The sequence below is a fragment of the Amblyomma americanum genome, chromosome 3 (genome assembly GCF_052857255.1).
Source record: "Amblyomma americanum isolate KBUSLIRL-KWMA chromosome 3, ASM5285725v1, whole genome shotgun sequence".
NCBI classification, from domain to species: domain Eukaryota; kingdom Metazoa; phylum Arthropoda; class Arachnida; order Ixodida; family Ixodidae; genus Amblyomma; species Amblyomma americanum.
Genome location: NC_135499.1, coordinates 134,899,646 through 134,922,471, shown reverse-complemented (window position 1 = coordinate 134,922,471; position 22,826 = coordinate 134,899,646). Strand labels below are relative to the sequence as shown.

Genomic DNA, 22,826 nt, shown 5'->3' with positions numbered 1-22,826 from the left:
GCTGACAACTCTCCTGTTCATTACCATCCTCTGCTGATCGTTAGCAGTGCCATATATCTGGTTGGTGAATGGAATTTTGATGCATTGGCCGAGATGGCAATACGTCCACATGCAGTGAATGTGGCTTCTGTTCTCTTTTAAGTTCTTATACCGACTCAAAAATGCGGAAACACTATTCACTGAGAATAATAGTTTTGTGTTTTAGATTTCAGTGATTGGGCCTCAATTTTAATCGGAGGTAGCACCGTTCAATCCCACAGTCATCAGGCGATGCTGTACTTAGAGTGTACTCGACTATACAGTGTTTCGCGACCCTTTAGGTCGAGTAATAGTCGAGTAATGAGTAATGTTCGCGCCTGCCACTTCGACCCTGTGAGGCAGCTTGTTTGCCGTCATCCTATTTTCTTGCTGAGAAACATAGCCTACGCCGACGAGAGGACGAAATAATTTTTTACCCTTCCTGAATTGGCTTGACAACGACAGAGAAGTACAGGATTTCGCGCACTATATGTGCATCAGTGCCCGAAGCTATAAATCGGCCAGTGCCTGTTTGAGCGAGTGAGGCAGCCATTTACATGCGACACCGTGCTTTAGGCTACATGGAAAGGCTTTTGCGGCGAAATACCCTATACAGCAAGATATATTGGCGCCCGTGCTATCAAGTGCACAAAATACCCCATTATCGGAGCCGCAGGTGCGTGAAACAGCTCGGAAACAGTAAGGAGGATGAGTGAACATTTTCGCACTACGCTGCATTTGCCAGTATGGAGATTTATGCTTTGTGGCAGTGGTTGAGGTCACGCGCCATAGCGGAATTTTTGTATTATGCTAGCAATGGCCATTCCCCGCATTTAACCATTGTCTGTCTGTCTGTCTGTCTGTCTGTCTGTCTGTCTGTCTGTCCGTCCGTCCGTCCGTCTGTCTGTCTGTCTGTCTGTCTGTCTGTCTGTCTGTCTGTCTGTCTGTCTGTCTGTCTGTCTGTCTGTCTGTCTGTCTGTCTGTCTGTCTGTCTGTCTGTCTGTCTGTCTGTCTGTCTGTCTGTCTGTCTGTCTGTCTGTCTGTCTGTCTGTCTGTCTGTCTGTCTGTCTGTCTGTCTGTCTGTCTGTCTGTCTGTCTGTCTGTCTGTCTGTCTGTCTGTCTGTCTGTCTGTCTGTCTGTCTGTCTGTCTGTCTGTCTGTCTGTCTGTCTGTCTGTCTGAAGCTGGTTTTGTGGCAGGCAGGTGAGCAGGCCTGCCCACTGTTCAAGGCGGCAGCTTAGTTAATCCTGAGAAGCTGCTCGTGAAGAGCAACCTGGATCGCATGCCCAGTCCAAGCAGTCCAAGTCCCACCGATGCAAGGACCTGCAATAGAAAGGCAGTCACGCATCGCTTGACCGCTGCAGCAGTGCGCCAGGAGGGGTAGGAAGACTCCAAGGGATCTCTGAATGTAGAGAATTACCGATTCCGCATATATGGATATTAACCCATTATCGCTATCCGAACAGACGCAATCCGTGAACTTTGGATCCGATCATCGAAACCGACGTGAAAACCAAACTGCTTGTACACGTAATTCGCATCTGGCCTCACTACGCGAATCGACCAACATTTTTTTTTATTTGCTGCTATTCTCTTGACCAGGAAATCTTACGCTGCATGCTGCTTTTCATAATTATAGTCGTGCATGCGCTTTCGTTCGTACCTCTTGCCGCTTGTGAAACAGGAACTTTGTATATCACAATATACAGAAACTAAATTCTGACGTTATATATAGGTCAGCTGCAAGCCGTAGCCACAGCAGTACTTAAAACTTCTGACAATTTTTCACAGCTTTCCAGATGTCACATGATGTCACTTTAGACAGCTATAAGGCGGAGAGAAATACTTTTCACCTCCGTTGATCGTGCAGTATTGATGTATCGTGTATCTTAATGCGTATAGCCTATGGTTGAAGTAATCTTCTACAGCGACAATTAGTCCCCTTTCACTATTGGCTGCGATTTCAGGTTTTACTGCTGCAAATCTTTCTCCTCTATTACCAATTGTTCCTTTCCCTCTGAGCCCTATGTGGTTTCCTATCTAGATACATTTCATTAGTTGAAGAGATAACCGTCAATCACTTCATTGACAAACAGATTTTGATGATGAGAAGCTTATCTTGCACAGAGCGCTTATGAACCGTGTTATTTGCAACTTATTTAACCTCAATGCATACAGTATCAAGAGAGAACAGCAAATGATGCTGTAAAGTGATCGCAGTATGAGAAAAATGGACATGGCTGCGAAGGTTATTTGTGCACTAATCGCCGTAAAATTTTTTTTATAATTTACCGATTATTTGCAGCACCGTATGAAGGCATGTTAACCTCCTTAACTGCAAGACGTTATAGAGGGGGCTTTCTTCTTTTTTTTCTCTTTAATGCGCACTGTGTTTATGGTACCATAAAATATGCAGGAATAAAATTATTTTCAGACTTATCAAAATGCTTATACTTTTTAAACTCTCCAATGAAAGCCAACAGGCAATAGTTAAACTCATCGTGGTCATAAGAGAATTTCAGTCTCCTCGTATTATGCTGTTGTTAATCGGTCCAGTCTTTCGTGCGTAATGACTGCATCTTCGAAAACAGGTGAGTGCCTGACTGGAACACTCGCAAAAACGGTTGTCCTCCTGTAGAAACACGACGATACGATTCCTGCAATAACCATGGGGAACTGAGCTAGCAAAACAGAAGATAAGCATACCGCATAGCCGTTCGACACTAATGCTTTTCTAGAACAGACGTCAGGCCACAGAAAACACAGAGCCCGAGGCCCGAATATTATGCCCTAATTTCCAGCGAGAAGTTTTAATGAACGCAGGGCGGACTTGTTTTTATGTGACGATGGACGAGACATGCGCTGTACTGGTCCTTAAAATCTGAGAAATAACCGGGCAATGGCAGCAATGAATTAGAGGAACGATTAGGTTAGAGACAAGACATTGCTTTTTACACGATTTTCAATCCTGAGAAAGTCCCGCGCCTGAAGGGAGACGGCAGAAAACTGACGGAAAGTGCACAGCTAGGCTTTCGACATAAGGAACGTAACGGAACTGTTTGGGAGGGAAGATACACGCAGAAGTTTTTGTCTGCGACGACAAGGAGACAGGATTGCTAGCTTAAGCAAGTAAAAAACCTCACGGAAAACACGTCGAACATAATGAAAATCTCAGCCGCACTCTTTCACTCTCGGAAGAAGGGGACACATATTTGATGGTGCTGCTATTCCTGAATAATGGAGTTGGCGCTGAAGTTATCCCGTCCCGTTGCCTAATGGTGCGTCCCAATAAAGTTGTCTCTTCCATCTGAGACACTGGGTTAAACCTGCGTAAGCATGTTATTCTATCTAGGCTGATAAGAGCCAGCCCGAATAAATCCTTCGTCACCAACGAATTCTGTAGCCTAGTTTTAATCTCGATAACATATCATCACACTGTGCTGGCACTGAATCCGAATGAATGGTATGAAGGCCGGACAGGTCATATATGGGTTACCCTTTGAATGACGAGCTGAGCTAGATGTGTTTCATGCTCTTTTTGTCTTTTGTGTCACATATTCATGGCAGCGAGGGAATATCTTTAGCTGCATTCACCGCTGTGGCGTGACCTTCGAGCTCGCTAAGCAGGAACCGTGCTAGGATTCACAAGGCCATCTTCCGACGGCCTTGCATGACAGTCCGTGTGCGGCACCAAAAGCCCCGTTTTAGGGTTTCTTGGCCAAGTGGCTTCGAACTCCTTAGCGCTTTGAATGAAAGGTGTGATCACGAGCCGTTTCAGCTACGTTTAGGGTAATAGTTTGGTCACTTGCATACGACAACCGGAAGAAATGTGGTGCTTGCTACCTCGCGGGCTTAAGGAATCCCACGTGGCATTCATCCAGATGATAGTGGTCCACTTCTTTTCAGTCCACTTGCTTGGGATGACGGCAGGATGTTTAGTTTTTTAAAATTTCTCTGATATTGTGCTCCCGGATATCACAAGCCTTGGCCCGATGGCCTTAGGTGAATTTTCCAGCTCTGAATGCAACCCTTGCTATACTCGATGACATGTTTTTGTGGCAATGGAAAAGAGGCCTCACGGGCGAAGCATACGTAACTCTGTCATGCCGCCAAAGAGTTCGGTCGAACGACGGTGCGCTCGGCCGCCGGGCGGGTTGCTTTCTTTTTTTTTTGCAGCTTCTTGTAATAACAAGTGGCCAGCCAACTCACTGTACTTAAGAAAATAATTTTTATTTTGGGGTTCTACCATAGAAAGTTGGCAGTTGTGCTAATAATTGAATATCTAAAAGATATTTTGTTTTAAGGGATTACAAAAAACTGCAAGTAAGTGTAAAATTTTGATCCGTAGGAGAGGGCCTATTTCGGCGCCGTAGCTTCTGCTCCATTGCCAGAAAAAGTTGCCGCGCATTACAATAGAAACGCGGCGAAGGCAAAAGTATGCGTAGTTGATTGTATCGTTTTTTTAATAAAAAAATGTAGATTACGTTGAATCCCTGGGCTACAAGAAGAGTGATTGATAGCGAGCACATTTTTTATTAATATGCTTTCCGCTCATTAAAATTTTGCCTCTCACAGCACGCAGTGGATAAAGACGGCCGCAAGGCTATTCAGCGCAGAGCAAGATAAGATAAGGAATCCAAGTGTGGAATGACTTTGACGGAAGCGGCCGCTCAGCCACATCCAGGAATGCATGTGCTCAAAAGGCCGCCCGTCAGCGCACCTTGTGGGAACAGTAAAAAACAAAAACAAATCAACTGTGGCACGAAGGCGGCCATGTGTGGAATATCAGCATAACATGGCACCAGCAAGGAACTATGATACATGTGATATGTGAAAGCGTGAGACAAAAGATATTCCGCAAGCAGGTCACAGAAACAAAACTAGAGGAAAGGCAAATCGAACACGTTGAAAGACCAAGACGAATACAAGTGTCACAAACTGGATGACACTGCTATCCCTCATGAATTCCGCTAGTCCAATTCACCTACAAAAAAGACAAACCTGCTCAGCGCTTTAAAGAACACTGCTTAGAAAGACATCTGCAACGTGACACTCCTGCTAAAAACGTTCATACAAGCCTGTGGTTTTGTACTTGCTTGGCCATGCAATAAAGAGGTTATAAAATAAAGTGTCCTAAAAATCTGTCATGCAGTGATGAACACAAAAGCAGAAATAGTATGCTGCGTTACTTCACTGTTTGATTAATTAATGTATTATCTTTGAGAAAAACAGAAATGTCCTTATTATAAACCCTGCTGGATATATTCTCCTCTCTCTTGAGACCTATTATTCGAGTGGTTAGTTCGGGCTAAAGTACGGTTGCTGCTTAACGGGGAGAGCCACTCGGCTGTAAACATGTCGGGAGAAAGTAAACGACCGCCGTTTCGCTTTAGGCGCGCTGAAAGGAAGGTGCCGACTTGTCGGATAGGTGAGGTAGTAAGGGCAACCTGGCTTACTATATATATATGGATCATAGGGCACCGGATTAAAGGGGTGAATATTCAGTGTTTTTGCGTCCTTCAAATAATACATGTTCATTATTGAGTCGTTGTAAGCAATGCCGATAGCAAAATACATAGGGCGAGTCATCCGGTTGTGCTAGGGAGCCTTTGCCGTCTTTCACGTGGCGACGTCGTTCGATTGCACGGATTCGCATGTGATCAAGGGTAGCCAGGATTCAGGGATTGAAACGTTTCGCAGGCCAGCTCCTTTCTTAGGTAGACTCAAAATGCCACAATAACCACTGAACAATTTCAGAGTATCGTTCGATTTCCTGCTTGCTGGCGAATATGGCATCGCGGCGCTGATGAGAAGTAGCTGCAGCCAGTTATAGACCAGGCCGGGCCCTTACCGCTGCAATAGGGGGCAGCTACGATAGGGAGGAGCTAGAGGGGCTTGGTTGCGGAGTATTCTTTGACCACGATATAAAGGCAAGGGGTCCCGCATTTTTTTTCGAGCATGAATGCATCGGAATGCGTGGTGAGAAATTGAAACAAAGAACTAAGATATTTTTTATCTGCACCTGTGGTGTGTTCGGCCTGCTGACATGCTTTGTTCAAAGCCGATTGCAAGAACGGAATACATAGGTTGTCTTGAATATACGGCGTCGGCAAGGCCCTTCCTTATGCGACGTGCAGTTTTACAGGTGGAGTCGTCCAGCTCTGCCATAGAAAGTTTCCACTATATGTGTTCATTGTCTAGGAATCCGTGCAAACTTCAGAATGTGTGTGTTCTGGACGTTTGGGGATAAATCGGTGGAACATGGCGCATGCCAAGGAGTGTGTCTAAGCTTGGCGGAATGTGGGTGGCGTCACGTCGCGAGAAAGCGTGCGAAAGCAACGATTACTAGCAGCAGTTTGTTCGAATAGCTTGTAGTTTGTTCTTTCCTATTTAACAGTGCTTCAGGTTGGAGGGTTGCTCAGTGACAGCGAGGGCAGGTCGTTTTTTGTCATTCCTGAATGCATGATTGCTCTCGAATTCATTGAAAACGACCCTTAGGTGTATGTGCATATGCCCGCCTCAGGAACCATGAAAGTGCTCCGATATGTGGTTGGCGACAGCGCATAGGGCTCTCTTCTACCTGCGTCATCGCGATTCTGCGAAAGGTGTGTTGATGGAACAGTCCAGCTCCAGCTATTTTATGTGCTTCTTCTGCCACGGGATATGTTTCGGTGGAGGCTTCCTACGTTGCTTTGCGGCACAGCTGGTGCAGTCGTTGTGACCATACCTTGTACCTGGCGACGGTGTAGTACGTGTCATGGATGGGACTCTCAGGTGGTTAGCCTGCCCTGTTGACGGTCCAGTTTGGCTGTAACCACGATATTCTTCGGAAACTGCTGCAGAACATTGCGAGGTATGGTGTTCCAAGGAGCAGGCCTTTTTGGGTGGAGGGCAAGAAGTATTGTGAGTGACTGTTAATGATAGAACAAAAGTGTGTGTCGTGCTCGCGTTAATGGGTGTATATATTTGCATAGAGCACTGGACACGCAATTCGGAGGTCATGGGTGCGGTTCCCATCGGCGGCTTGTGGTTTTTCTTATCGGTTGTTTTTTCTTTTGCTCTTCGAATCAATTGTCTCTTAGCGATAAAATATTTGGTAATAATATCTATTGATCAACACCAGAAGTAAAAAAAATTCCATATGCTCTCTTGTATTCTGTGGCGGTTGGTATATATATATATATATATATATATATATATATATATATATATATATATATATATATATATATATATATATATATATATATATATATATATATATATATGGAATACGTCATTCTCGTCGTTACAGTAATAGATCACTGGGAGTCCTCATACCACTACTGGCGCAGTGCTGAAGCGGTTAAGCGATGCGCCACTGTTCGATGTTACATTTCAAACACAGCCATCGGTGGGGCTTGTGAGACCCAGGCTGGCTTTCCCGAGCAACCTCTCGCGACCAGTTTATAATTTAACTACCACCTGCAACGGTCGGCAGTTTGCTCGCAATCCTGTGGGCAGGCCGTGGTGACGTCATAAGCCCTCGTGAACTAGGTCACCCACCTAGGTCGCTTCTGTGTGAAGTTTTCACTCACACCGCCGACGACGACGACGCCGGGTTTTCTGCTGAACAGGATCCTTAAAGATGTCGCGTTAAAACGTATCTATATTATAAATGTAGGTTTGGTTGACGGTTAGGACGCCGAAGTGGAGGGCTCCGGATAATTTCGATGACGTGGGGTTCTTTTACGTGCAATGACATCGCACAGTAACTAGGCAACTAGCAATTCGCCTCCATTGAAATGCCACCACCGCAGCCAGGATCGAACCGGTGCCTTTCGGGTCAGTAGTCGAGTGGCATAACGACTGAGCCACCGTGGCGGGTCTCCTTTAAATGTAATTACGTTTTAAATGTAATTTGATATTCTAAAATAAAGATGGTATTTGAGAACCTCTCCTGTGAATTTCTGCTTAATACACTTTTAAATTTCATTGCGTACTCCTCTGAAAGAGCAGGATTTCAATATTTGAGACGCAAAGTTCACTGCAAACACTATCGACAGGCATCATCATCATCATCATCATCATCATCATCATCACTATTATTAGCCTGGCTACGCCCATTGCAGGACTAAGGCCTCTCCAAAGTCCCACTAATTAACCCTGCCTTATGACAGTTTCCGCCATCTTATACTAGCAAACTTCCTTACTTATCCGCTCACCTGACTCTCGACGCCGCAAGCCGCTCTTGGCCTCTCTTGGAATCTACTCCGCTACCTTAAGGAACTGTCGCTTATCTTGCCTTCGCATTACATGCCTTGCCCATGCCCATTTATTCTTCTTAATGGTGACTAAGGTATCGTTATCTTGAGCTTTTTTCTAACTCATTCTGCACTTTTCCTGCCTCTTAACGTTGCACGCATGAGTTTCCTTTGCATCTCGCTGCGCTGTCCTCAATTTAAGTTCAAACCTTTTCGTTAGCCTCCGCATTTCTGCCCCCATAGGTTATATATAACAGGTGAGATAAAGCTGCTTGGTTTGGTTTATGGGGGCTTAACGTCCCAAAGCGACTCAGGCTATGAGAGACGCCATAGTGAAGGGCTCCGGAAATTTCGACCACGTGGCGTTCTTTAAGGTGCACTGACATCACACAGCACACGGGCCTCTAGAAATTCGTCTCCATCGAAATTCGACCGCCGCGGCCGGGATCGAGCCCGCGTCTTAGATATAGCAGCTATATATTTCCTCTTGAGGCATATTGACAAACTACTGTTCATCACCTAAGAGCGAAGGCGATATTTTGTGTATGTACATTTCAGTACCCCCGAGATTCTTCTTGCTTTCTGAACAACTGACTCAGCGACCATAACCATGTCAGCTCTTTGGTAGTTACAAGGCCTCCCGAGCGGAAGCCCTGCTTCCCGTGAACTGCACCTTCTCGTGACAAGTACGTTGAAAAGCCCAATGCGTAAGGTGTGGTGCTCTTCGTCCTTCGCTTTGAGATGCTCGCGGAGAGTGCACGGACCATGTAACGCAGCTGCAATTTTCACATTGCAAGAGCCGTACTCTGCCCGTCATACGTCTGGTGCCTATCTAGGCATCGACTCTGCAGAACTCTCAGTGAGTTGGCGTCTAGTGCTTTCGCGCATCGTGGCTGCATTGGGACACGGGTCGGGAAGAATTCTTCGTGCACTAGGCGTATCACGGTCGCCGTACTGTGTAGACTGTCAACGGCGCTCTTGCCAGTGCATTGAAAGTGCAGCGGTGCAGCTTATGATGCGCTTTCAAAAATGCATTTAGGATTTGGTCACAAAATGGTGACTGCAGCTCGGAGAGCAGAAATGCTGTGAAAATGGTGTCTAAACAAAACTATTTATTTGGGCTGACTTGCGCCTACAATCGACTGAATCACTCGGCGGCGGCGTAGCAGCAAGGGTGCTCGGCGGTCTTCGAACAGAATCTCCACCGCTGTCGGCCGTGCTCAATTTAAAACTGATAGCGAATTTTCGAGATAAAAAGTGCAAAGTTACTAGAACATTCCGGAATAATGTAGAATCGGATCTGCCTGGCTGCGATCAATCGAGATCAATCTAGTCGCGCCTTGCATCGCAAACGAAGCGATAAAGCGGTGTGCCGGCAGCTTTGAAGAATGCAATGATGCAAAGAACGCTAAGAAGAATGCAAAGGCTGCAAAAATTCACGACAATATAGTAAAAATGTACCCAGAAACTACTGCGTGCCGAAAGCATTTAACACCAGGTTAGAGTTCAAGCTTCTTGTTTTTATGTTGACTGTGTACGTGAGTGGCGAGCCATCGAACGAAAACACGCGCTACCTTTTCAGTCAGATGAGAGTAAAATGAATAAGGGTTTATCTTTCGGGGGATTAGCTTCGTGGCCACAGCCATTAGTGCCTCAAACTCACTCGCTGATTCAAACTTATTCACACAGAGACTAACTGCAAAGGGATCGCGGAGAACGTGGTTCCCTTGCGGAGTTACTACGTCAGAGGCTACATGCAAAAGGGGCCATCAGTAATAGTTAATCCTCTAGCGGAGTGACTGCGATGGTAAGTAACTGTTCGCCGTACAGGGCGAAGTGCTGCAGTTAGTCTTAGTTTATCCGCTTTTGTGGGAAAGTCTAATCTGCCACTTCACACTGTCGACTAACGGTGCTCGGAAAAGGTAGGCGTGCCTCTAGCAGTTCGCTGGCAGCATGGACTCGGTTCAACCCTGCTTCGTCTCCCCACTTGCGTGTTCTAGCCGCAGGCGCCGGCGTCCCGGTGCACATGGCGGCCAACGTCGAAGAGGACGACGAGGATGATAAGGAGGACGATGACCAGCGAACAGAGTCACGCCGCAATGAGCGTGCTCCGCTGGTGTGCTTCTTGCGTGGAGAGGGCTTCGAGCGGAAGGGCGTGCAGAAATTCACGCTGAGGAGCCTGCCGCTGGCCAAGTGCACACACATCGTCTACTCCTTCCTAGAGACGGACAACAACACTGGAGAGTTCATTTACCGCAAAAGGGGCAACAAGGGAGAGAAGAGTGCGTCTTCCACTTTTTTTCTTCCTCGCTCTCTTTCTTCCTTCCTTTCTTTCATTATTTAATTATTTCTTCTTTGTTTCTTCCTTTAATTATTCAGACATTTCTTTCTTTTCTTTTTTCCTTTCCTTCTTTCTTTCTTCTACACTTCTTTCTTGATTCTTTCCCTATTTTCCCTTAGTTTCTTTCCTTCCTTCTTACTGCCGTTTCCTTTCTTTTTTCTTCCCCTATTTCTCTCTTCCTTTTCTTTTGTTTTTCCTTCTTCCTTGCTTCATCTCTTTGTCCGTTTCTTTCTTCTTTCCGTTGTTCCTCTTTCTCCTTGCTTTTCTTTTCCCATTCTTTCTTTATTATTTCTCTCCTTCCACCCTTACCTTCCTACCCACCTCCCGCATGCGACACAGGAGTTGAGGAATGAGGATGTCGCGAGTCTTTCCCCGATTCTTTTTTTCTTACCATTGCTCAAGCCTGCCTTTCGTGCTGAAACCGATGCCTTACATGGCTTACTAACTATTCAGATGTTATGTAATAGGCGATAGGTATCATTGCTTCAGGGGAGAAAGAATGATTAGACTATTTAATGGTTAAGAATACAAGCTTAGCTCCTGCATAAGGTTTTTTTTTTCAATAATCGACGAAGCAGCTCAAATGGCGAATTTATTTCCTCTAGATGGCGCTTCCTGAAGCAGTCTTTAAAGATCAAGCTGCCGAAAAATAACGGTAGAGAACTCTTCGTCCCTCAGAAGGCATAGCCGATAACTGAGTCCCACTGCAGTGTTGCTATTCGATGTCTACTCAATCGCCTGTTCAAAAATGGCGGATGAGTTGTGCGCCGCCCTGCTGCTCTAAAGTCACCCATGATGTCTCGTGGCAATTATAAAGTGGTGTGTTTTATTACTGCACGCTTGTGACCAAACGCAATCACGCGTACAATGAGAAACAGTCAGTGCAATCTTCATATGCGCCTGAGAGTAATTCACAGATCTCGACGAAGGTGAACCTACTAGTCAACTTGCAGCTTGAGAACCCAAACCCTCTCTACTGTCCTCTGTCCAAGCCGAGTACGAAAAGTGTGATAGCTGCTGAGCAGCGATTGAAGTCCGGATAAATTTTCTTGCTGCATCCTTATCTTTTTTATGTTACAGAAATACTGGATGATCTTACCAGAGTCAAGCTCAATTCTAGAGGCAAGCATGTCAATACGCTCGTCAGCTACGGCTCCGGAGCTCACGTGCAAAGCCTGCTGAACCGGATACGCGACGGGAAAAAGCTCGACCAGCTGGTGAGGCACATCAAGAATACGCTTCGCTGGTTAGGACTGGACGGCATCAACTTTCATCTGGAGGGCCCCGGACCCGCCCCCTGCAAGCAGGAGGACGTGATGACAATACTCAAGTTCATCAAGGTGAGGAGGATGCACGGCCCGCATTTGACAATGGGCAACGAAAATAACATCGCATTAAATGGCCTCTGAGGTCACCACCATCCAATTATTGAAAGCAGTAGAAATAGATTCCCTGACTCTCTCTTGCTACGTTGACGCTTGTTCGGCAGCAAGACAGGCATTTCTCGGCGAGAAAATTAGCTCTAACACTCTTCTCGCCCGTCAAATAAAACTCGTGACGCCATTAGTGAAAAGTACGGGTTGCCACCGTTTTGAATTGAAAGGCGGTGTAGCGTAGCCTCTGGGATCCGCGTCTTAAGGCATTCTCAACGCAAGCATTTTACTTGCAAAATTGTCCGGGTGTGGCGTCACGTGTACTTTGTTTCTGTTTGTTTTTTCTTGCTTATAAAAGTTCCCTTTTCATTGAGTCTTTTTGTGATTACATTTAGGTACTTAGACATATGAACCTCATCTCTGTCCTTAGAGGCAGCAGTGATACAATCAATTTGTGGAGTGTGTTAACTCGAGAGCCAAAACTAGTCTTCACAATCCGGATTACAACTGGGGATCGATGCCGAAGCACAAAAGCTCACAAATTCTCGGTGGCAGCCGAATTGGTGACACCAATGGAATGTAACACGAAGGGCTAGCGCGTTTGTAAATCTGATGACGAAAAGCACCCGAACGCCGCATTAATCACCTGGCTGTGACCGATGCAAAAAGTGCGGATTGAAGCATCTATGACCCTTCGTAGAAAGTGCGCCGAACCTGGCCCAGAGAGTGAGTATTAAACTGCGTCCTATAAATCACATAGAGGGTCGCCAATGTGTTTCTAATTAATTTTCGTCAGCCCAAATTATACTCACCAGCCGCTTTCAACTGCAGTACGAGTACAACAATAAATTTATTCTGGTGTGCAAATTGATTGTCCCATTTTATTTACTGCAGCTACATGAGGCACCTAGGTCAGCGGATTTTGCGCTGAGCTAAAAACGCGTAGTTTTTGGTTCGAATCTTCGCACCTTAACGCAGAAAGCCGCCATCACTTGATCTGATTTCTTATGCAGACCCTTCGTCGTGAACTCAAGAAAGGAGTTTTCATCACGGCCCAGCTTCCTGCATGCCGTGACCCCAAGTGCAACATCTTTATGAGCGAGAAGATGGCAAGGTACGCATTCCGCCTGTACTTATTGAAGTGTCCTTAACCGCAGTGCAAACATTACGCAGGAGGTTACGGAAAACTGTCGCTCTTGGGTAGTTGAGCAATGCCAATCCACGTAGTCACTTCGATGGGTACGTTCGAGTGGCTGGGTTCGCAGCGGCTGTTACAGGCGTCGACTTCAAGCGGCCAGCTGAGAATATTCAGATCCTGCCCCCCCCCCCCCCCCCCCCCGATTTTCCGCAGACTTGAAAGTGGTGCTCTAATTTGACGAAGTTAGAGTATATCTCGCGGTGATTTGACAGGCATACTAAATTTAATTTTTCTCCACCTGCCCGCCTTTCTCAACGCTCCAAACACTGCGCCGCTCTATAAGTTATTGCACTGTGTCATTAAGCTAGCTGGGCGATTCAGAACTTGCGGGACAGCGGGCTCCAATTCGTACGGTAAGCGGCCAAATGCTAGCGTTTTCCCTAATGTAGACAGTGAGTAAAAATTCCCAGGTCAGGCCACACGAGTTGCTTTTCAGCAGTATATCCTGGCACTTAAGACATCATTAAAGCTACTAAAACGTTCAGATGTTTGTATAGAGCGTCGCCTAACTACTGCAGATATTTCGAGGTTTGGGAGTGTCATAAATTTCCTGTACAGGGCCCAAAACAATACCCATGGCCTGGAAACTTTTGACGGGGGTATACACCGTTTGTCAAAAGTTCTGGAGGGGTTTGATTCTATAGGCCATGCAGTGGGGCTGTTGTGTCATCAATGAAGCTCCTCATTTCGGTTGGGAGGGGGGATGAGAGTGACAATTCTTTTCACCTTGTTTAGATTTTGAACACTGTCAATATATGACGAGGCACACAGCAAGACCAAGCAGTAAACTAATTGTGTGTTAAGTCTATTACAATGGCTGTACATATAACGCAAATTCAGGACAATTCGGTTTCGCCAAACTTTTCGCACTGTTGAACAGATGCTCCTAAAGTGGCTTTGGTTGTCGTCAAGAAGTGCGGTAACAATAAACAACCATAGAGTCACTTGTTACGAACTGGGAATCCCGCATGCTGTTCGGTTAAACCGGCTCTCCCTTTTAACCAGAGTTAGATACAGCCACTTAGTGTCAGCACGAAGGTCTGGTTCCGCCTTGCATCAATGCAGACGGTGACGTAAAGGAAGGAAATATGACCAGTCAGGCACCTTCCCAATTAGCCAATAAGCTTTTGTAGAGAAAAAAAATGAGCAGAAAATTAGATGGATAAAATACATGTAGACCTTCTCCACGTATGTTTAAACGAAATAACGATGACGTCATCGCAACCAGACAGCGGTGAGCCAGGCATCAGGTGGAGTGCGCGTCGTTCGTTTCTTGTTCGTTGCTGTGGTGTAGGTTCGGCTTGAGCCTGCATTGTTGTAAGAATGGGCATGCTTTAAGAAATGCCATTGGTGTAAGCGCCAACGATGTCTTATAGATGTCTTATCGGACGCCAATAGAGGATTTGTGGCGCGCTCACAAACTGCTTCCTGTTATGAAAGATGGTTGGGCGGTGTGCTTTCTGCGCATTTACAACACGTAAAGCCTCGGTCAAAAGTTTCCAGGCCAAATGCTTTTCTCTTGAGCCACATAATAGAGCCATCAGGGAACCATTCAACTCCAAAGGGCTTTGAAATGTTAGGAGAAGGTTTCTTCACACGGTAGAGAAGCTTCCTGCTGGACGTATATCTTGAATGCTCCGCTAGATGGAGCATTTAAGGGGCATTCATCCCACTGCAAGTGAACGCTGTGGCCTGAAGACTTTCGACGCGGGGTGTACCCGGAGCAGCCGCAGACTGTACTGCCGCTGCATGAGCTAGCTAGAAAATCTTCTACGGATTACACCCGCGCTCGAAGCTTATGTGACAGAGATCTACCCGACCAACTACTTTAATACCGGCTCACATCCTTCATTCCAAGCAATACGACTAGCAGAAAAGCGCTTCCTTCGGCCTTTGACGGTAGTGGTGGCGATTGGCTTACTTGCTGCAGCGGAGCTTTATGTATGCCGATGGTATATTTCTAACTGCAGGAGTTTGGACTACCTGTTCTTGATGACTTACGATTACAAACTAGACGACCTGTCCAAGACGAAGCTCACCAGCGGACTTTATCACTACAAGGACCAGCACGGCCCGACGAAAATTGAGACGGTAAGCCGTCCAGAGATCAAAAGACGCTAATGTAAAAGGTGATACCACTTGTAGCACAAAATTATTCAATAAGTTATTTAAAAAACGCAAGTTAAACGTCGCTTGTAGGAAATGATTATGCTACTTTTTAAGACAAAAATAAATCAAAATTGCCCGTTTCGTCCACTGAATTTACACTTCGGTCACTCTGTCGTAAAAGTAGGTTTCTCAAAGGGATCGAAACAGCTTATAAGGTGGCTATGATTTACAAGGTGTTTCAGAGAAACACGCCATTAATTTTTATATATTGGCTTTTTGGTGAAGAAAAATGTGTATTTCGGAAAAATAATACCACTGTTGGCGGATCTCAGAAAACATGTTAAGCAGTAAGCAGGTTATCTAAATTCGAATAGCTAAATTTCTAACCTAGAGACAGGCACCTGGTAAAAATTAGACAATTTGTAGGTGACCATTAGTAATATCCGTATCTGTTTTCAGGGTTTAGGAAAAGCGATTGCCTTCGGAGCTGTGCTCAACAAATTATGGCCATTCCGAAAGTCGCGCAGTCCGAAAGTCGCGAGCCCGCGTTGCCCGCATTGCGACGCGAAGCAGTGGACGTCACTGTACGGCGCACCTGCCACGTGACCATCTCGTACAAGCCTCGGCAGGAGGAGGAGGAGGAGGAACAAACTTTTCTTGTTCCCATGACAAAAAGGGCAAGGGCTGAGGAGCAGAGAGCAGTGGCGAGCAGCACAGCTAAAGAAAAAAAAATTGGCGGTGGTTTAGCTCTGGTTAAACCTGGAGTGACGCGATAGCTACTACTGGCCGAGTGGAGCTTGATCACGTGACCAACCACGTGATCAGACACGGCGCTCGCGGCACCAGCAGCTGCTCCGCACCACGTGACCAACCACGTGACAGCCGCCACGCGGAAGGCTCGAAATGCTACCGTAATGTAGCAATCGCTACAAAAATCGATCTCTCGTTAGTCTGCAACTGCTTACAGACGCGGAAGGGCTAAAACTGGTATATGGATCACTGATGTGTTTGCAATGTCACTACGGCGGCATGGACTCTAGTCGCATACTCGCGCGTTCTCGAAGTTACTGACATTTAAGTAGGGAGTGACGTAAGCGTTAGAGGGCGCTCTAGAGTAACGAAAATCTCTCGCTTTACTGCCGTGCAGTTTTTTTTGCCGACTCTTCTGGCCTGCTTATTCTTCATCATCTGCTCTTAGTGATCCAGATCCCGAAGATCGCGAGTATGTGCCGAACTGCTTCACCGGCGCCAACCTTGTACGCGCAGGAAACTTGCGTGGGTCAGTGGAGCGACGCCGGAGTGCCCAAATACAAGTTAGTGCCAGGCATCGCAACGTACGGTCGCAGCTTCACGCTGGAGAAACCAGAATTCAACGGCGTCAGTGCAAAGCTCAACGACAAGCACCCGCTGGGTAACGCGGCAAATATGACCAACACCGACGGCTACATGAACTACGTCGAGGTGAGCGCAAGACTTGGGTCTAAAATAGCGAAAAGAAAGCATGCTACAGAATTCGCCAACATTTCAGCCGATGTATTGTTACCGAGTTAGCGCCTTTTGGTGAGCATACATCGAATAAGTTAAGGACTGCTTTTAGAGGTCATTCTTTAGTGAACTTTCTACGCATTAGCCTCAACCCTGCAAGCCTTATTTCATCCACGTTTTATTTACTAAAATTTTTAGTTGCACTAAATTTAGCTGCTAGTGGTAGCACGAGCTAGCATTACTCCGCAGCACTCATCCCACTAGAACACCTGTTGCTCCAACTCAGTCTGAAATAGTTGTAAGGGACACTGTGAAACATTGTTCTTCACGTCGAACTCTCCTCATGCCATGCGTGCGGGTGCTTTGCTATGAGCGAGAAACAACGCCGAAAGATTTGTATGATCAGCACAGGTTTGCATAACTTGTTTTGCAGACGTGCCAGCGTGCCAGCTACATGGGCTGGACGCGTGAATGGGTGAAATACGCAGCGACGCCTTACATCTACCATAAGAACCAGTGGGTCAGCTACGATGACAAAGACAGCGCCGATGTAAAGGTACACTGAAGCATCTCATGTATTAGCTTTTTCAAAATGTTTTTTTGCGCCAATCATGGCCCTGTTACCTGTTGAAGAAACGTGCCTGCACATTTTGAACCACCATGATGGCTTTGGCTGTCAACTTTTAGGACTGCTGCACAGCGAGTGGGTACCATGTTGTTTTTTACATGATGCATTATGGGTAGTAAACAAAACTGTTGTAAACGAGAATATTTTATCATAGCCACCGCAAAATAACGGAAGACTGCAGCTGCGCACCGGAAATATTCTTATTACGAAACCGGAGATTCTTTGTCGCAGCAATAGGCGCAGGTCTAGTTGGCAAAGCTGTTAGAAAAAACATCGCCAAAGTATAAACACAGAACAGCGCCTCATTATAAACTGAGATTCATGCAGGAAACTAAAGCACACGCATCACCATAACAACGACGACTACAAAAGTAAGCCAAAGAGGAGAGCACACTGCTTAGAACTTTGGTGTGCGGCAAGAATGAGATGCACGCTTTTTCGCTTGCTATTGCCTCGCTAAGAGAATTATTTGTGAGCTCATCACACAAGCGGGGCAGACAACTAAGTCCTATAACAGTGAGCAGCGTATGGCAATCTGTGAAAGAACAAGGGAACGCAAAGAGCACGTGAGGTACAAATCAAAGACTTCAAAAGTTCTTTTCAAGGCAGAGCACAAGTATAGGCCACGTAGGCAGTTCTGAATTTCTGTAGTGTGCACAAAAAAAAATATTTCAGCATGTCAATGCGAGGATAAAAAATACATTACGATTTGTTGAAAACAAACTATAAGCTCTACAATAAATACGCTTTGCACATCGGTTGTACGACAACGTGGACACAAAGTGACGGGATAATTATTGTAGTCATTTTCCTTTATAATCAGTCAGTCAGTCAGCTTTTATTTGCAGGAAAATCACATCATCCTGCGGGTGGAAAAGACTAAAGGCATGGTTGCCTGAGGAGGTCTCTGCCCCCGTAACAAAAGGTGCAACCTACAGCAGTACAGCAGAGAACTGGTATAAAAAAGAGAAGCATCGTTACAGATAGTACACGTATGCATACAACATGGCTGTACTTAAGCACTATGGGAAGTTTTTTTGAAAATCACATTGAAGATTCGCTCAAATATCACAAAAAACGTAAAAAGAAGTCAACAATTGAAAGCAAAATTTACATTTATAATTGTTACTTAACAATCTCAACGGAAGACAAAATTGCCCGCAGTTCACGTTTGAACCTTTTTTCTAGGTAGGCAGAAATCTAAAATAGAAGCAGAGTTATTTAACATGTCTATTACTTGGTATTCCAGATCTTGTTTTCCATAATTTGCTCTGACCTTTTTATTTCTGCGTTTGGGGTTATGAATATCATATTGAGCCGAAACAGGTGTGTAAATACTGTGAAGTTTCTATTTATATATTTGCTGTCCCAGTATCCATAAATGAACTTTACTTGCTGGTAAAACATCAAATCTGGTAAAAAGTGGTTGCGTCGACAACAATCTAATAGGGCCGGTGTAGTTCACAAAAATTCGGAGGACACGTTTTTGCAGCAGTTGTAGCCTGTCATAGTTCCCTTTTGTCGTTGTTCCCCCGACCAGAATCAAAGTGCTCTATTCATCGAATTTAATGTGCATGTCGGAAATTTGCAGATGCTCGTGTTTCTAGACTGTACGCCACTCAGTAGAATTCACGTTGCATGCCTGTGCTTTCTACGTATTCGGCTCTGAATTTCCTAACCAGTACGTGTAATTACGCACGCAAGGCAGTCCCGATCGGCGCGAAATTCCCCCTTGTTTGAAGTAGCTGTTGCATATGGAATTTTTTCCGTTTCGCGAGCCGAAAGTGAAATGATGTCATTTGCCAATTCGTCTATCGTACTGTGAGGCAGGCAGACGAAACACTATTATTAACAGCATCGCCACACCCGGCGGAGTATTGCGCCGATTGCGACCGTCTGTCTCAGAGAATCGCGTGGGTAGAGGTTGAAATTTGGAGGTGAATATCTCGGAATAACGGCGTGCATTTAAAGCGACCTTTGAAAGCCGTTCCAAAGCAGATTTCGTGCATTGCTCATCGACTGTTTATAAAGAATCCGGACCTACCAATTCACAAACCTGCATGCACAGGTGCGACCTGAATGATGCGGAGCACGCTTTGGCGTTTAATCTTCTCTCAAGAGTTCCGTTAGAAAATATGACGGTTGCTTGGGTTCATACGTGATCACAACAGAGACATTTGTTTGCGTATGCACAACGTTTCGCTACGTAAGGCGTGAATTTAGTAACGTAAGGAGCGAAAGCAGCGTGATTGCTGAAGCGTGACACGTACTATTACGCCCGCGGCTGTACATTATATGCCTCCGTTCAAGGCTTTCCTTGATTTTGTTTTCGAGTACACAGTCTTGAATACAAGTATTTGGAACGCAGCGTCTGCTTTGAGCCGTATAGTGGAGTATTTTGCACCCCTGAAGCTAAGAGCCCTCCAGAGCGGGAGGAATATTCTTATCATCACTCCTCCAGTATTTCAAGCATCAGAGGTTCCGGAAGGGGCCGACTCTACAGTTAAAAAAAAAAGAGAAGCATATAAACAAATACCGTGGTAAGAACACTTTTCAATAAGGCTATACGTTTCTGCGGCCTCATAGTTTGATCTTATTCAGACGCCTGCTTCGTCTGGCATACTTTCTTGCTCAATGCAATGCTCTTCACGGCTGTGTATGCGGATATAGAAAAACAAACAATTGTGAAGTTCTATTAGTAACGTTTCTCACAGAGGAACTCTCTTGCTACAGATATTTTATGGAAATAAACGCAGTCGTTAAATCTGCTGGGCCACTGCAGTGATTCTGTGTATTCCGCGAAATATTACGGACTTTGTGCGGGCAACGCCGACCTGTGTAAATATATGCCGCCTTTTCTGATGACATCACCGACTAACGTCATTTAGCCGGCACGGTGGCTCAGTAGTTACGGCGCTCGGCTGCTGTCCCAAAAGATGCAAGTTAGATTCCGGCTGCGGCGGTTCAATTTTGATGGATGCGAATTTCTACAGGGCCTCGTACTGTGCGATGTCACTGCACGTCAAAGAACCCCAGTTGGTCGAAATATCCGGAGCCCTTCACTACGGCGTCCCTCATAGCTTCAGTCACTTCGGTAGGTCAAACCCCCAGAAACCCACAACCCTAACGTAATCTGTCAGCCACCATTCGTGAGCATCACATAACTCAGCGGGAATATTTTTTATTACAGCTGAAAGAAAACTAAAGGGTGTGGCGGGATGGTGCACGAAGATGCTAGGAGTTGATAGTTATGGCCTGAACGTCTTGCGTATTAGAATATGACCTTAAAATAGTTCCTGCGCTTGCACCGGCAAGTCCTGACGGCTACAATAAATCAATGGATTGTGCAAAATATTTGAAAACCCCGTGGAAATTTTTGACGCCAGGCATCGCCGCCTGGAGGCCGCCGCGCGAACTAGACGCCTTGTCCTGGTTTTCTGGGCTTCCTATTCGTTCTTTATGCGTTCCATTGAATCCGTTGAAGCAGCGATGACGTGAACTCATTGATGATTCTGTTGCGTTCAGAAGCACGAAGAAATCAGAGCCCATGTTGTGAAAAAAATCAAATGAACACAACACAGTGCTAAGTAAAAACTATAAAGAAATTCTAGAGGCCCGTATGCTGTGCGATGGGAGTGCACGTTAAAGAACCCCCAGGTGGTCGAAATTTCCGGAGCCCTTCACTACGGCGTCTCTCGTAGCCTGAGTCGCTTCGGGACGTTAAACCCCCATAAACCATAAGAACTATAAAGAAGAAAAAACTTTAGAAAAAGAACAAGCCAACTAATAACCCGATGTGGTCATGACGACATCTCGTCATGGTGGCAAGAGAAATGACTAAGATCTTTCGTTTACTAAATGACAATAACACCTGCTGGTGCAAACCATGAATTGCACTGATGGAAGAGCAATTTAGGTATCTGTGTAGGAGGCGATGACGACCTTAGGTTTTTGGCCGGCTTGTTTTTTGCCCCCATGTTTTTCTTTACGACTCTTACCTTGCACTCGTTACGTGTTCCTCTGCATATCTATAAAGTTCTCCGTCCTTACAGTAAAACCACCAGTTTTGAAATAGCGCTGGTCTTATCATGATCTTTTCTCCACTCCCCTGTTACTGTGCGCTGAAGTTCCTTAAGCATACTCATTTTTATCGCGTTATATGCAGAGCCTGTATTTCATACTAGATAGATTGATGGCAGTGTCCGCGGTCGACAAAATTGTTAAGAGAAAGAGAGAAGGGCAATAGTTTACGAACTACCATTCAAAAGCTGTCCCCTGTATTATACAAGCCTATAGACTCAAGCTGCGCATTCTTCGCTCCACAATGTATGCTCACACATGCGCCTACCGGACATGCACTCACCCCCACAGGTCAGGTGGTATCGGGATCGCTGGCTGGGCGGAGTCTTCATATGGTCGCTGGACGAAGACGACTACTCGGGAAAGTGCAAGCAGGGAGAACGGTACCCCATGGTGAACACGGCGTTCAACGTGATGAAGGACTACCGGCCCGTCCGCGTACACCTACCGTGGAATTAGGTACTCGTACTCATATTAGAAATTAGGTAGGTACTCATATGCAATACGTACAGCGTATTGCATATGCGCATACCAAAAGGGTGAGGATTATGCCGGTATGACTGCAGAGTGACAGCAGAAATGCAGGGACCAGGGATGTGGGCAATAAGGAAAGGCAGCAAAGGCACATACATGTTAGCAGTACAATGGCTGAGTAAATTTGGACATCTCCAAACAATCCAGCTGTAGCAACAAAATCGACGGACAGATCATGGATAGGCGCCTTAGCGGTGGCTCACTCGTTATGAGGCTCGGCTGCTCACCCGAAAGACGCGGGTTCGATCCCGGTCGAGGCGGTCGAATTTCAAAGCAAGCGAAATTCTAGAGGCTCGTGTACCGTGGTTTGTCAGTGCACGCTAAAGAACCCCAGGTGGTCGAAATTTTCGGAGCCCTTCACTACGGCGTCCCTGATAGCCCGAGTCGCTTTGGGACGTTAAACCCCCATAAACCAAACCAAACCAAACGAAGATCATCGACCTCAAAGCCATTTGTGGCGAGTGTGTATCAGAGGAGAAAGAAACTAAGTGAAAATGACTTTAATAGCAAGAACGCCGTTATTTTCAATCACACTGGCGTTCGTAGAAAAACTAAAACAAAATTGACATTCACACTAGTGGAGGCATATAGAGCGAAATAAACATTTATCGAACTTGTTTGGAATTTTTGGGGCTTATTGTAGTAGATAAAACGGTGAAAATATGGCTCTTGGAGATAACAGAGCGCGGAATAAATACCATAGGGAAGATCAAATAAACTATTTTGTGCGACAAAAACGTAACGAAGCTAAATAGCCACTACGTTTGCTCAACATGAACCCACGAATGCCACGACTGCCCAGATGCAGCTGGTTTGCGT

General features: G+C 45.7%; 1 protein-coding gene across 1 annotated transcript in view; it reads left to right on the top strand.

The window, feature by feature from the left end:
- The window catches only part of LOC144124149 (chitinase-3-like protein 1), a 25,258-nt gene extending 3,279 nt beyond the window's left edge, over positions 1–21,979 (top strand). The window contains exons 2-8 of the mRNA XM_077656807.1: positions 10,260–10,541; positions 11,681–11,940; positions 12,987–13,087; positions 15,142–15,262; positions 16,547–16,741; positions 17,199–17,321; positions 21,765–21,979. Coding sequence (XP_077512933.1) covers positions 10,260–10,541; positions 11,681–11,940; positions 12,987–13,087; positions 15,142–15,262; positions 16,547–16,741; positions 17,199–17,321; positions 21,765–21,932 — 1,250 coding nt within the window. The 3' untranslated portion in view covers positions 21,933–21,979. The remainder of the gene's footprint in view (positions 1–10,259; positions 10,542–11,680; positions 11,941–12,986; positions 13,088–15,141; positions 15,263–16,546; positions 16,742–17,198; positions 17,322–21,764) is intronic.
- The last annotated feature ends 847 nt before the right edge of the window (positions 21,980–22,826 follow it).